At 39.3% G+C, this 13,441-nt stretch overlaps 1 protein-coding gene across 7 annotated transcripts in view; it reads left to right on the top strand.

Annotated features, from left to right (window-relative positions):
- Window positions 1-13,441, top strand: part of ZMIZ1 (zinc finger MIZ-type containing 1) — a 347,188-nt gene that overhangs the window by 307,545 nt on the left and 26,202 nt on the right. For 5 of the 7 annotated variants that reach the window (XM_018068949.2, XM_018068955.2, XM_018068953.2 and 2 more), the window contains 6 exons: window positions 2,598-2,712; window positions 4,984-5,201; window positions 6,637-6,835; window positions 7,795-8,085; window positions 10,269-10,451; window positions 12,752-12,926. In XM_018068949.2, the coding sequence (XP_017924438.1) occupies window positions 2,598-2,712; window positions 4,984-5,201; window positions 6,637-6,835; window positions 7,795-8,085; window positions 10,269-10,451; window positions 12,752-12,926 (1,181 nt within the window). The remainder of the gene's footprint in view (window positions 1-2,597; window positions 2,713-4,983; window positions 5,202-6,636; window positions 6,836-7,794; window positions 8,086-10,268; window positions 10,452-12,751; window positions 12,927-13,441) is intronic. The other 2 variants (XM_018068952.2, XM_018068954.2) reach the window with 1 other exon arrangement.

Genomic DNA, 13,441 nt, shown 5'->3' with positions numbered 1-13,441 from the left:
GGGAGTCATGTTATTCAATGTGCACAGTGAGTATTTCTCAACAAATCTGTACCTGGTCTCTTTTTCTGGCTTTTATGTGTTGTACTGGAGGCTTCCGTCCTATATCAACAATATGGTTTCTCAAGGTGTCACCCATTTTAACTGTAATAGAGTAAAATTGAGTGATTTATTCTGTATTTATAATTAGGATGAAGTGATTGTATAGTCTTTGAGAAAGTAGTTCTATTGAACAAATGCTCTGACTCTACCACTGGAAGTTATGGATGAATGATATATGAAATTTCTTCTGCATACTGTAAAGGAGAGAAACATGCTTTGGAGGCAAAGAAAGTGAAGTAGTAGTTATGACTTGTTAACAGCAGACTAAAGCATGGCTAGCTCAAAGTTTGAGTATGTTTACAAACTGTATATCTGCATTTAGAAGAATCTTCAGTGACTGACTCACTGGTTTGATTCCTGTCTATCATTACCCTTCTTATTTATTCATACACTTGCAAAATATTTGCCTTGTTCCTCAGGTTTTATTACCTGTCCACAGTACATCAGTGGGGAATAGAGAGGAATGTCTGCAGTGAGTCCTTTCACTGCTTATGTCATGGAGAGAGCTTCTTTGTAGTCATTCAAGTATACGAACACTCAGTTGTGCCATAAATATCCAAACAAATCACAGAGCAGACATCATCAGAAACAGTCAGAGAAGGAAGTAAAGTAGGAGGCATCATTCAGAGCAGGATAAAAGAGGAAGGCTTAATAGCAGTCACAAATTCTGGGTTAGTCATCATTTGTCTCCATGCTGGTGGAGGGGACTTGCTGAAACATTGCGTCACTTGCAAATATTAGTCACTGGAGCCATTGTCTGAGCCTCTGAATGAGAGGGGCAAGATTTTCAGCTTTCTAAGAGAAAGTATTTTAAAGAAACATGGGCTACTAGGACTTAGTGGTTGCAAGGTGTTCGATATCCCCTTATTCACACACTGGTTTATATGGATACTGTCAATGTAAACATTAGATGTCAGGCATCTTACAGAGAATTACTGTTTGCCATTAATTTTCTCTAATTATTTGTTAGGGGAAATTATTGTTATCCCTAATTTAATATTTTGTGTGATATTATTGCTTAATTGAATTAGGGTATTTTGAAACAAATAGGTCAGTTCAAATGCACAGTTATGTTCTGATACAGTGCTGTTGTGCTGGCCCGGCGTTATGGAATTTGTTTGCAATTTCCTAGTTGTTTGTGAAATGTATTCTTTGTTTCATTTTGCCTTACACAGTTGCTGTTGTTATTGTTAGGTTATTTGTTACTTGGGACAGGGGCAGTTTTTGTCACATACATGTGTACTCTCTGTGCAATGCACTTCCTGTTCTTAAATTATTTACACTAGGTGTTACAGACAGGCTAAAGAATGAGCACATAGATAGTCCTTGATTTTGGCTCACAGCATAGAAGGAAGGAGAAACAGTCCAATCCTGGAGTACTGTCTGGGGACATGAGAGAGTCAGCAGGCTTTGAAACTCATTGATAAAGCACATGTAGAGCCTGTATGGATTCTTCAGGCAAGATAGCCCTGGGTAGAATTTCAGTGATAGCTGGTAGTCCAGACAAAAATACAGTTCTTGATATGAAATACAAGTTAATAGTGTTTGAAAATGAAAGAGCAATGTGTGTCTATTAAATGGTGTATATATATCTAGATGAGGAAAGATCACCTGTGTGTATGTGTACATATACACAAATAGAAATCTAATTTACAAGTTGATAGTATGAGAATGAGCAGATTTCAAGTGGCATATATTTTATGGTTATAGGATTAATAGTTATTTTTGCTGGTTTCAACATACTTCATTAATTACACTAGATGCATACTTATCCTGTGTTCATTTTGAAACCACCAATGCGTTGTTTTTTTTAATGAAAAGAACTGTAAGAAATGTAAGAAATGTTTGCTTGTATCTGTGGACAAAGCTAATGGAAAAACCCAATCCTCTCATCCACATATTCATCTGAAAGATGTGTTGTATATCTGCAGTTGATTTTCTAGAATGCTGATTAGCTAATACTGTTTCTGGCATGCAGCTTATCCATCGTGTGGGAGAACACTATCTGAATTTCAATTTACTTTTCAAAATGATGTTGAACTGCTATTGCTTTAAAGGCTTTTCTGGTCATTTGGGGACCCACTGCAGACAGTGGAACTGCAGTCTGGTCTCAAAATCTAATTGAATTGATATAAGGCAGCTGAGGTAGTGATTGTTGGAGAGTTTGAGATGAATTGCAAAAATACGTGCTTCTGAGTAACTTAGTGTCCTTGTTTGAAACTTGCCCTGAGTTTATTTGTACTTCCACTGCTAACAGACCTTTTTTATGGTAAAAGCCCTATGCTTCGATATAGTTAAGGAATTCATTAGTTCTGTGTGGTTTGATATGATCACGTTGCTATTAAAGAAACTTCATGCCTCTGAGAGTGCTAGGCTAATAATGGAAAGAGGAGTGGAGAGGTAAGGTAATGTCACATGTTAATCCCTTTGTCCCCACCAGCAGCTTGCCACTGTTTAAACTTCCAAAATCTCACCCTCCTGAACGTTTGTTTTTGCAGTGATGGGTCTTTCCCTTATGATTCTGTTCCCTGGCAACAAAATACCAACCAGCCTCCAGGCTCTTTATCAGTGGTCACCACAGTATGGGGTGTGACTAACACCTCTCAAAGCCAGGTAAGCTTCATCTGTATGCTCCCTCCCCTCTAGCTACACGGTTTTGCTAATGTTTGTAACATGGAAAGCTTTTTGGAAAATCCTGTTGGGATTAATAGCAGTGTCTGTCTTCTTTGTTGTACATGGTGCATTTTTCTCCAAGTCATGTCCACTTTGGTGGCATCGGAAAGGAGGTGTCTGAGAGCTTGCATCAGTTACTCCTTTAGCTGCATGCAAATGTCATGCTTGGGTTTAGCTTGAATTTTGCACTATGTGATTTCAACACTAAAAGCATGGTTTTGGGGTAATCCCAAAGCTCTTGGGAATTTCAGATTGCACGTGAAGAATTGTTATGTTAAAAAAAAAATTAGCTGGATTCCCCAAATGACAGTTGTTGATTTTACATGGTGCTGTGTATTGTACTTGTGGGCTGGTGAAATTTAGTACCAAGTCTACCCCCACACTGGGTTGCTAACTACCAGCATTAGGCTGTGTTCTTTGCAGTCTCTCCCTGTTAAGGCTACCTGACTTTGCAAAAATATTTCAATATACATTGAAACAGAAGCATGAACTCCTGGCTTCCAGGTGAGAGCCATACTTCCTGGTTGTTCACTTGGTTCTCTCTGCTCTTAACTCTCTTTTTGTTCTGTGTTGTATATTGAATTATACCATACAAAAAGAAGCAGCTTTTATGAAAAAGTTGCCAATTATTTGTGATAGTGTGTGCTCTGAGGGATGTGGCCCAAATTAAGCTCTCAGACAGTCTGGCCTTTTCTTACACCATAGATGAAGTGCTCAAAACAGAACACCGTCTTTAATGAGTGCAAATTGTACATAACTCTAACCTGTCTTTTCTGCCTTCTTCAAACCAAGTGACAGTAGATCTCATACAAAATTTTCCAGTGATTTTTTTGTTATTATTTTAATTTTGGTAAGAAATTTGAAAACAAAATGGTTATGGAATGAGCTGTTTGAAAAAGAAATTATTCAGAGGCCAAATCATACAGATACTCACATGGCAGTTATGTAAGCCCTGGTGGTGGCATAATCTTTCTTCCAAAAAATAACAAGAGGAAACAGTTACAGGACCTATAACATGATTTATTATTGTTGATTTCTTTTAATATATTAAAAGGAAAGATATCCCATCTGGAAGAGAAACACTTGAGTAAGCACATTGGTCCATATATTGGCCAGAAAATGAAAATGTAGTTTCTTGTGGAAATCTTTCACACTTGAAAAAGGCAAAAGGAAAGAATAAAAAAAATTTACTCAGAGTTTTGTTCTATTATAAGAAAACTGCAATATTACTTGAACTCTTCATGGTACTTCAGAGGAATGTGCAATAGAAGGAAAAAAGTGTTTTGGCACAAAGAAAGAAAATGCTTCTTCAGAGTCACTGCAAGGGAGCAGTGGAACTCTGGAATGTGACTCTTGGTTGTAGCTATTCAGAGCAGATTGAAATAAATGTCAGGGTTTCCTGTAAGTCTTCATTCTCATCGAGGGAAAGGAATGAGCTGGGCTCACCAATTTCTTTTCACAAATGCCTGAAGCTGATGACTTAGTCTTCTGTAAAAATCATGACCACTAAGTTTCTTTTCAAGTAGGAGGCAGATTTCTGTGCAGTTGGTCCATGAACAGCCATGCTTACATCTCAGTGGAAATCATAGCAATTTGGGAAAAAAAATTCTTCAAACAAGCAAAACAAGTCCTTTTAAAAAACGGAACAGAGGACTCTTTTATAAGAAGCAATAAAAACAACCAGTAGACTTCTGTACACTTTAGTGAGACTTAGATTCAAGATTCTTTCACAGTTTTCACATCTGTAGTAGCCTTTGCAGTATGCTAGTGGAACTGAATACTTCCAGGTTATTTCAAAGGCCTGCATCAGACAAACAAGCAAATACAAAGCAAAAACCCAAACAAACAAACAAACAAAACCCAGACATGCGAAAAAACCCAAACAAAAAAACCCTGAAGAAACCCATACCACAAAAGAGAAGTCATGTCCTTTCTCATAGTCAAATGAATGGTCAGAGCATCGTTCTAGCAGATCTTTTTCATCAAGTCTTTTCATAAACATGTTAGGGTTCCGTCCAGTTGGGTTTGTTTGGAAATGGGAAAAGGAGAAATCACCAGGTATGTGCACTAGGCATCAATGAGGTTTATACCGATAAGAGTTCAGAGTACAGGGTTTGGTAATGTTTTAATTTAACTACCACAGCAAATTAACTTAATTTACTTGAAGTAATTCAAGATACAGCCCCTTATTCTCATGTTTTCTTCTCACAGGTGCTGGGAAATCCAATGGCAAATGCTAACAACCCTATGAACCCAGCAGGAAATCCCATGGCTTCTGGGATGACAACCAGCAACCCTGGAATCAACTCCCCTCAGTTTGCTGGACAACAGCAACAGTTTTCAGCCAAGGCAGGCTCCACTCAGCCATACATACAGCAGGGCATGTATGGGCGACCCAATTATCCTGGGAGTGGAGGCTTTGGTGGCAGGTAAGATTTACTTGTGTGAGGCGGGAAATGGATTTAAGTAGTTGATGAAGCTTGTTTTAGTGACCTGGCAGAAGCGTCATGGGCTTATTTTAATTACATAAAGTCTCAGTAGCTATTTTATGCTGGTTAAGTGAAGTACATACTGTTTTTACAGCTTTGGAAATCAGCTGCCTGAACTGCAAAGAAATTCATCACCGTAAATGGAAATGGCTTAGGTCAATCAATTAGCTCTAATAAACCCCCAAAATAAAGTTTTAATTAAGGGAGATTGTTAAACAGACCACAGGCTTAGGAATGATTAACATTTAATAAGGCCAGGATGTGAAAGGTATTGATGGTATAATTTCTTCGTGCGTACGGAGGAGTAAGTTTGGGCATTGGGCAAAGGAGGTTCCTATGCAACAGAATATTTCTGCCAAAGACTTACTCCACAAGAGGAATTTGAAAAGAATTGGAAACAAAGATGTTTGTTAAGAAAGATGGTCATGCTGTGTATTTATTTTGGGAAATGAATGCTGCATTAGTCAAATAAGCAAAAACTAATAGTCTGGGGTTAGTTACATTTTGACTTTCTGTGTCTGTACTTTGTAAATAAGGGTGGTAAGGGCACTTAACTGAAACCACTGTTTGTGGTCCCACTGCAAAGCCTGCTGAAAAGACTGCTGCTGTTTGTATAGTCAGTCTAGTGTGAAGAGTATAAGCCCAGGACTCAGGGAACTTACCTCTTCTTTCATCTCTGCCACCAATCTGTTGAGTGACCTTGAACAAGTCAGAAAGTTTCTTTGGCTTTGTATTAACATCTCTAAAATGGGCACAGTATACTGGCCCATATTTATAAAGATATTTGATATCTTGGAGTGGGAAATGCATGGTTTAGCTTAGTTTATCTTATGATCAATAGAGGAGATGGGTAGGAATTGTGAAATACATTGCTTGGGATCCAGCAGAGTTGATTGCACTGGGTCTCTCCTGGCCTTTCTGCTAAGGTTCAGGGAGAAATGCTTTTGCTATATTGAGAACACTTGCCATAATTCACCACTGAGGCAGATGAACGTGCTGTAGTGTAGGGAGCTCTCTGTTCATGCTGCTCTGAAATCTGCCCCTACACTATTGGGAAATGGAGCATTAACTTTCAGGAGTTCAGTTCTACTTTGCAGTAAGCTATGGAGCTGTGAAGCAGTTCACTGCCCCCAAAACAACTGATGGCAGTGCCTTGCAATTCCAGTGGCAGCCCCTATGACTGGTGCACCTGGACAACACTTGTGTCTCCTGTACTCACCTAATTACCTCTCCTGCTGGCTTTCATTAGTCATTCATAGGTGGTTTTGGAACAGTTCCAGGTGAGGACCACACCACCATTCAAAACAAAATCCACCGGTACATCTTAATTCTGTCTTTCTTTCCTTCCTTTTTTTTTTCTTTTCTTCCCTGTTAGTTACCCTGGAGGCCCAAATACCCCTGCAGGAATGGGGATCCCCCCCCACACGAGGCCACCAGCTGATTTCACCCAGCCAGCTGCAGCTGCTGCCGCTGCTGCAGTTGCAGCTGCTGCTGCTACAGCAACAGCTACAGCCACGGCCACTGTGGCAGCCCTTCAGGAAACACAGAATAAGGACATGAACCAGTATGGACCGGTAAGAGAGTACCCCTTATGTTTTCATACCTGCCTGATCTGGACCATTACAGGGAATTGGGCTCTCCTTACTGTCGTGTTTGTTAGGGTGCCTACTCTATTTTTATTTTTTTGTGCATGAGCATGGTTATAAATGCTTATGAGAAACTGCTGGAATGTGTGTATGTAGGTATGAGTCAGTGTCCTGTGTTTTTCGTGATCGATCTTGCCTAACTGTATTTTGTAGTTTAGGGGTTACCCCTTAAAAAAAAATTGAAGATTACCCAAAATTACAGCTGCATCTGACATGATATATTATTGCTGCCTTTGCCAGCCCTCTAAATTTGAGAACCTAGTGAAATGTTCAAGAATCTTGAAATAGGTTTTGTAATGCTTGGATAATTGTTTATTTTGCTGACTACAGTTGTTTGATTGGGGTTTTTTCCCTTCAAACAAGAAAACAGCAGTAGAAGAGAGGTTTGCTTATAATAATATTGTCTGTAAGAGCAGCTATGCAAGACATGCGTTTCTGGTGATAACTTCTAGCATGTCATGTAACCATTTTTTTCTTAAAATAAACAAAGGTTTGATCAATTCAGGTTTTTTCCTCCTTAGCTTTTTTACCTCTCTGAGTTCTGAAGTATATGGGTCCATGTGCCAGGTGATGTGAAGCACAGTGTCTTAGAAACTGTAGTGTTATGCTGTATTTACACAGCCAACTTCCTAACCTGTGACCTTGCAGTACTAGACAAACCAATTGAAAAGATTTAATTTCTCACGTCTGTCTTCTACAATTCCAGTTGAATTTTTATTATAAATAACATCACTGCCCGTCAAATGCTGGAGAACATTGAAAGAAAATGCGACATAAATCCTTGCCTTCTTCCCTCCCCCAAAAAGCACGTTCAGCTCCCTCTTCCCATTTTATAAATGCATGTCGCATTTTATTCTTTTTTTTTTTTTCTTCTTCTTCCGTTGAAGGTTTGTTCCTCTTTCCAGATGGGTCCAACTCAGGCTTACAACAACCAGTTTATGAACCAGCCTGGTCCTCGTGGTCCTGCTTCTATGCCAGGCAACATGAACCCAGCAAGCATGGGAGCTGGAATGACACCTTCCAGCATGAGCGGGCCACCCATGGGCATGAACCAGCCTCGGCCTCCTGGAATGAGTCCCTTCAGCACCCATGGGCAGAGGATGCCTCAGCAAGCCTACCCAGGCCCTCGCCCCCAGTCTTTGCCTATACAGGGCATAAAGAGACCCTACCCAGGAGAGGTAATAAAATAAATTGTATTTTGCGTATACTGTTATTTTGACCGAAATTGCAACACGTGGGTAATGTGTGGGACACATCCCTTTAAGATAGGTGCATCTTTGTTCCAGCCTTGGTAGGAGTGCAGCCATTGAAATATAAGCAGCAGCAGCTCTTCCTTTTTAGCTTCTAAAGGATTCAGGTTGGCCCTTGCTATGTTAGTCAAGATGACAGTCAACTCAAGAAAGGCCCCAAACCAGCTGAGCGCTCAAAATGTCACTATAAGATTCTCATGGTGCCTTCACAGACCTTAAACAGACTTCCATCACAAAAGTGGATTCATTTAATATGACAACTTAAAAAGGACACTGAAGGTGAAATACTTCATTTGAGCCCAACATGTGATCTGTGTTTTCTTGGATGGTTCTATTTTTCTAAAGAAATAACAGGACAGACATTGTATAAGCACGATCTTTTCCTTTCTACCTTGCCTGGCTGCCTTTGAACTCTTTTCTTTTCTTTTTTTTTCTTTTCTTTTTTATTTTTTATTCTTTTTTTTTTCCTTCATATTACAAGTTCCCACACGTTTGAGACCTTAGCAACTTCAGGAAAGTTTTGTTTATTTATTAATAGTAATATTTATTTTAAAGACCAATTGCTTTCTAAACTTCTTGAGTGTTGATTTTCATGGTCACTGAGATGAATATAAATAATGTTGAACTCAAATCCCTGTTTGTCAGCATTTGTCTAATGCAAGTTTATTTGGAGCGTGATAAGTTCCTGTGCTCTTGTAGGAGATCTGAATAACTTTGTAGGCAAAATTACATTATAATTGACTTGTAATATGACCTTGGGCAAAACACTTAGGGTCAAAATTTTAAAGAAATTTAGACAACCAAAGATGTAGACAAACAAGCTTTTGAAATTAAAAAGCACCAATGTGTTTTACTCTTCAAATCAGTGTGAATCAGGCAGTAGATGTTTTTGAGAATCCCAGCAGCTCTCAGCATCTGTGTACGCCTACATGTTTATATAAATCTAGCCACCACTTAGTAACTTCAGAGATCATTTCCTGTGAAATTCTATATTCAACTGAGACTTCAGCAACAGGTGTAGAGCTTTGAATATTGTGATATTGCGCTGACAATAATTATGGTAGTAAGAGTTTACAGAAAACACAACAGCAAAGAGTACCATGGTATACAGAAAATACAGAAAACATTTCTTACTGAGCTACATTTCTTTCCTGATCTGCAAACTACTTTTTTCTAATTAAAAATTTATTCAGAAATAAAAAAGGGATGTGCTTTTGCAGGAGTTGCTACTCTGGGAAGGCTTTTCACTCTGTAGATACTGCCATTTATTCACAACTAAGTTAAGAAAACACAGGATGTGGCTTGTTCTGATAATTTTTATCTTCAGATTTAATACTTTAAGGATGACTTTAAATCTCTTTTTGCTGCTTCAGAAGCAGATTTTTCATTGTAAGTGAATATGATCATGTTTCCATTGAGTCAGTTCTGAACCATGCCATCCATAAATGTTACATGCTTGTTGGCCTGGAATTTTGCAGTTGATATTTGCCTATCGGTTTTTGAAAGCTTCATTTATGGAAAATTCTTATCAATAAGTTAATTTTTCTAATTAACATTTTATTACCTTTAAAGTTCCTCTTTTCATGACTTTGATTCCAAAAGCACAGCACAGTCCTAGCTAGCACTAGCAAAGTGTTTATGACTAGTAATAACTTCTCTTTAGTTGTTAAGGTATTGCTAAATACTCTAGCACAACGCCAGCATAGCAGTTGGGTTGAAAAGACAGACTTGGGCAACACAGCTTCTATTCTCTTGACTGTTTCAGAATTTTTTTTTTTGTTACTTTTTATTTTTGTGCTTCCATTCTACATCTGGAAAAGGAGTCCCAGGCTCGGGGGTGGTAGCAGAAACACAGAAATTTTGTGAACATTCCATCTGGTTGTAATTCTGGTTTCTTCAAACACAGTGCCCTTTGACAGCACTGCAAGGCTGAGTGTGTGTGTGTGTTAAGGTACATGGTTGTTCTTACCCCACTTTGGTTTGCGAGGTTTTTATGCTTTTGAGGAGTATTGAGGTTTTCGTTTGTTTTGATTCCACTAATGAATGTAGGCATCAGTAAGCTGCTTGCATAAAACATGTTTTTGTCTTCTTTTATCCCTGTCATGAAATAGCCGAATTATGGAAACCAGCAATATGGACCAAATAGCCAGTTTCCAAACCAGCCTGGTCAGTACCCCACTCCCAACCCTCCAAGACCCCTTACATCTCCCAACTATCCTGGACAGAGGATGCCAAGCCAGCAAAACACAGGGCAGTACCCTCCTCCAACAGTCAACATGGGGCAGTATTACAAGGTAAGAATTCTTAGATTATCTTGTTGCGTTCTGGTGGATGTTTGTTGAATGAAGTCACATTAATGACTTCATAGATACCGCTTTTATGCAACTAAAGGAAAGAGAAAAAAACCACTGTGTTTTTACTAATGTTTTGGCTATCACAGAATCAAGTCAATCAGCCAAGTTGCATTGCGACTTCAGAGCAGTTCATAAAGAAAATTGAATGTTGCTGCAGCTCATTAGAGGGTTTTACAAGAAAACGTTGGTTTTACTTCAAAAATAGCTTGTGTAAAAAAAAGTACCTAATGGGATTCAGGTGTAATATTTTTACCTATTCGTGGTACCCTGCAAGAATACAGCTTTGAAAATTTGTAATAAACATGTACCACATTGCAGCATTCCAGTTTTGGACCTACAGTGGTCGCTGTTGGATTAAGCTGGGCCAAACTTAAAAGCTGTTCCAGTTGTAGATTTCATCTTTGAACTGAAGTTTCTGTTACTTTCTCCAACCTCTTCCTCCTTTTTTCCCCTCAGTCTTTTCCCTCTGTGCTACTTGTTTTGGGCAAGAACTACAATTCTTAAAATGTTGCCTAAAACCGGTTTGTGGATACATCTTGAGCACTGTGTATTCTCCAAACTAAGGTTGTACTGAGGGCCTGCTGTGGTTTGCTGCCTTTGAAATGCACACAAAGGTGATCTGTTGCACAGAGGTACTCCAGTGAGTATAAAATGGGGAGGACCATTGATGTTCTGACCTGCTTAAAGCATTAGCTGTTGAAGTATTTGGACTACATTCTGATTTTGAATGTAGGCTGGAAGAATCTAAGTTGCAGATTGGTGTTGATTTGGAATAGTTTGGTGTGATTCACAAAGAAAACACCATTGAAAAAAAAAAGCAAAACCGTTTTCCGGAGAGCATCTGTTCTGTGTGCATCCACACTGTCCACTGTGGTACCCAAAGGAATGCCTGTTGCATCATGGAAGCTTTTGCAGCACACTACCAGGAAGAACACAAGCAGGAGACAGATCCTCTATACTATAATTCCAGTGCAGTAACACTAAAATAACAGCAGAGGATCTCTGAAGTTTATAAGTGGCAGATTTTTAAATACATTTTATCTGTGTTTATATTAGATGGGTTTAAGTTTTTTGATTCACAGGATAGTTTTAACAGAGAATCTGTTGTCTTTCCAGCGCATCCCCTATTTTGTATTCAAATATCAACTGCTCTGGAAACAGTTAGGGAAAAAGAGCTCTTTTTAATAAGGGAGATTACCCTGGGCGGGGGAAAATTCCAGTTTGCCACAGACAGAACCTGAACATTTAAATTGTAGTGATTGTGGAGATAGTAACTGTATGTGTTAAAGGAAAAAAACAAAGATGGCTGGGAATTTAAATGCTTAAGATTTTAGAAGGCGCCTTTCTTCTTAAGTACTTTCAAGTATCCTAGTCTAGCAGAGCAGCACTTAGTTATAGAGTCATATTTGAAGTCAGGATGCTTTGGCTGTCTGTAAAGGTTTTCATCTTCTGACACTCTTATGTGTTTCTGCTTATGGTACATGAACTGTTACAGGAGAGTGCCATGCAGCTGCAGTTTTGTTTAATGTCAGCTTCCTTCACATCAGGGTTATTGGTTTATTCTGTTAACTGCAACCGCCCCCTTAATTACAAGAAACAAAACCAACAGTGTTTTAATATGTAGCTACTATTTATATTTAATTATCCTTTTTCTATTAGTTTCTCTTATCCAGCAACAGACTAGGGACAGAATCAAATTGTAGGTACACAGAATAAAAAACATCCCCTGACCCCCAGAGCTTTAGTTCTGAATAGATGACTTGGACAGGGGTGGAAGAAAGGATAGATGGAAGTAAAAGGGACACAGACTGTCTAATTGTGTGTCTTTGGATTTTGTTTTTCGTGTAGGCTTCTGTGCCCTGGGGCTATTTTGGGAGGAAAGCAAAGAGATAAAAAGGGCTGGGTGGGCTGTGGTGGTGTGGAAAAACTGAAGTGAATGGCTGGTTGGTTTTGGAAAGGGAGTGTTCAGATGAATGCAGAAAGGCTTTTGGCAGCCTTTCTTATATCTGGTCATTGCCTGAGTTAAGCTGGCTGGTCTGCTGGTTTCAGTTCCTGCTTTGCTCTCCTAATGGGCCTCTTCCTTGAAGGCCTCATGGGACATCCTGTGGTTTCTTGTCCAGAAACAGAGGGGCCTCCCTCCCTTGTTTGTAGTCTTTGGTGTTTGATAACAGTGCTGCTCACAAGGCTTATTGTTCTTATTTTAAGACTGCAATAACAATGTGATGTTATTTATTTTCTAGCCATCAAGGCCTGTACCTGTGGCAAATTACCCTCATTCACCTGTTCCAGGAAACCCCACGCCACCTATGACACCAGGGAGCAATATTCCTCCATACCTGTCACCTAACCAGGATGTCAAACCGCCATTCCCACCTGATATTAAACCAAATATCAATGCTTTACCACCGCCTCCAAGTGAGTAGCAAACAGAATGCCCCCACAGTCATTTATGGTTCCTCTGTTCTCTGCCCCATACCCTTCAGAGTCTGGAAACTAGCTCTGGTTGCTGCTCTGGGAGAGGCTCAAGTTGTAAGTTATAATAGGTGGCACGTGCGGTGTAGGCTCACTAGAGCCAGGGGACAGAAAAGAGAAAGATTGCCATCCCCTCCTAAAACAGAATATCAGAAAAGTTCTTCTAGGTCAAATTTGTAAGGGTTTTGCTCCTGAACTACTCCTTTGATACACTTCTTGAGGATAAAACAGTTGTTTTCAGGTTGTGCTATGAGTGCTTTGTTTGTTGTATGAACTTTCATTGTGGTCTGTTTTGTTCAAGGGCAAAGCCATTCATTGAACAACACTGCAGAATAGTGTAAAATGTGAATATTTATAGCGGTGTCTCTATTGTAATCCGTGCAGGCTTCTTAAGAATATTCAGTAGTATGCCAAAAATTGATATATGTTCTTTTCAAAGCCACTCAGCATCACAGCTA

Source organism: Manacus vitellinus, unplaced genomic scaffold (genome assembly GCF_001715985.3).
Source record: "Manacus vitellinus isolate BGI_N305 unplaced genomic scaffold, ASM171598v3 scaffold_15_pilon, whole genome shotgun sequence".
NCBI classification, from domain to species: Eukaryota; Metazoa; Chordata; class Aves; order Passeriformes; family Pipridae; genus Manacus; species Manacus vitellinus.
The sequence above is the reverse complement of the archived record's forward strand: the minus strand, read 5'-3'. Positions and strand labels throughout refer to the sequence as shown.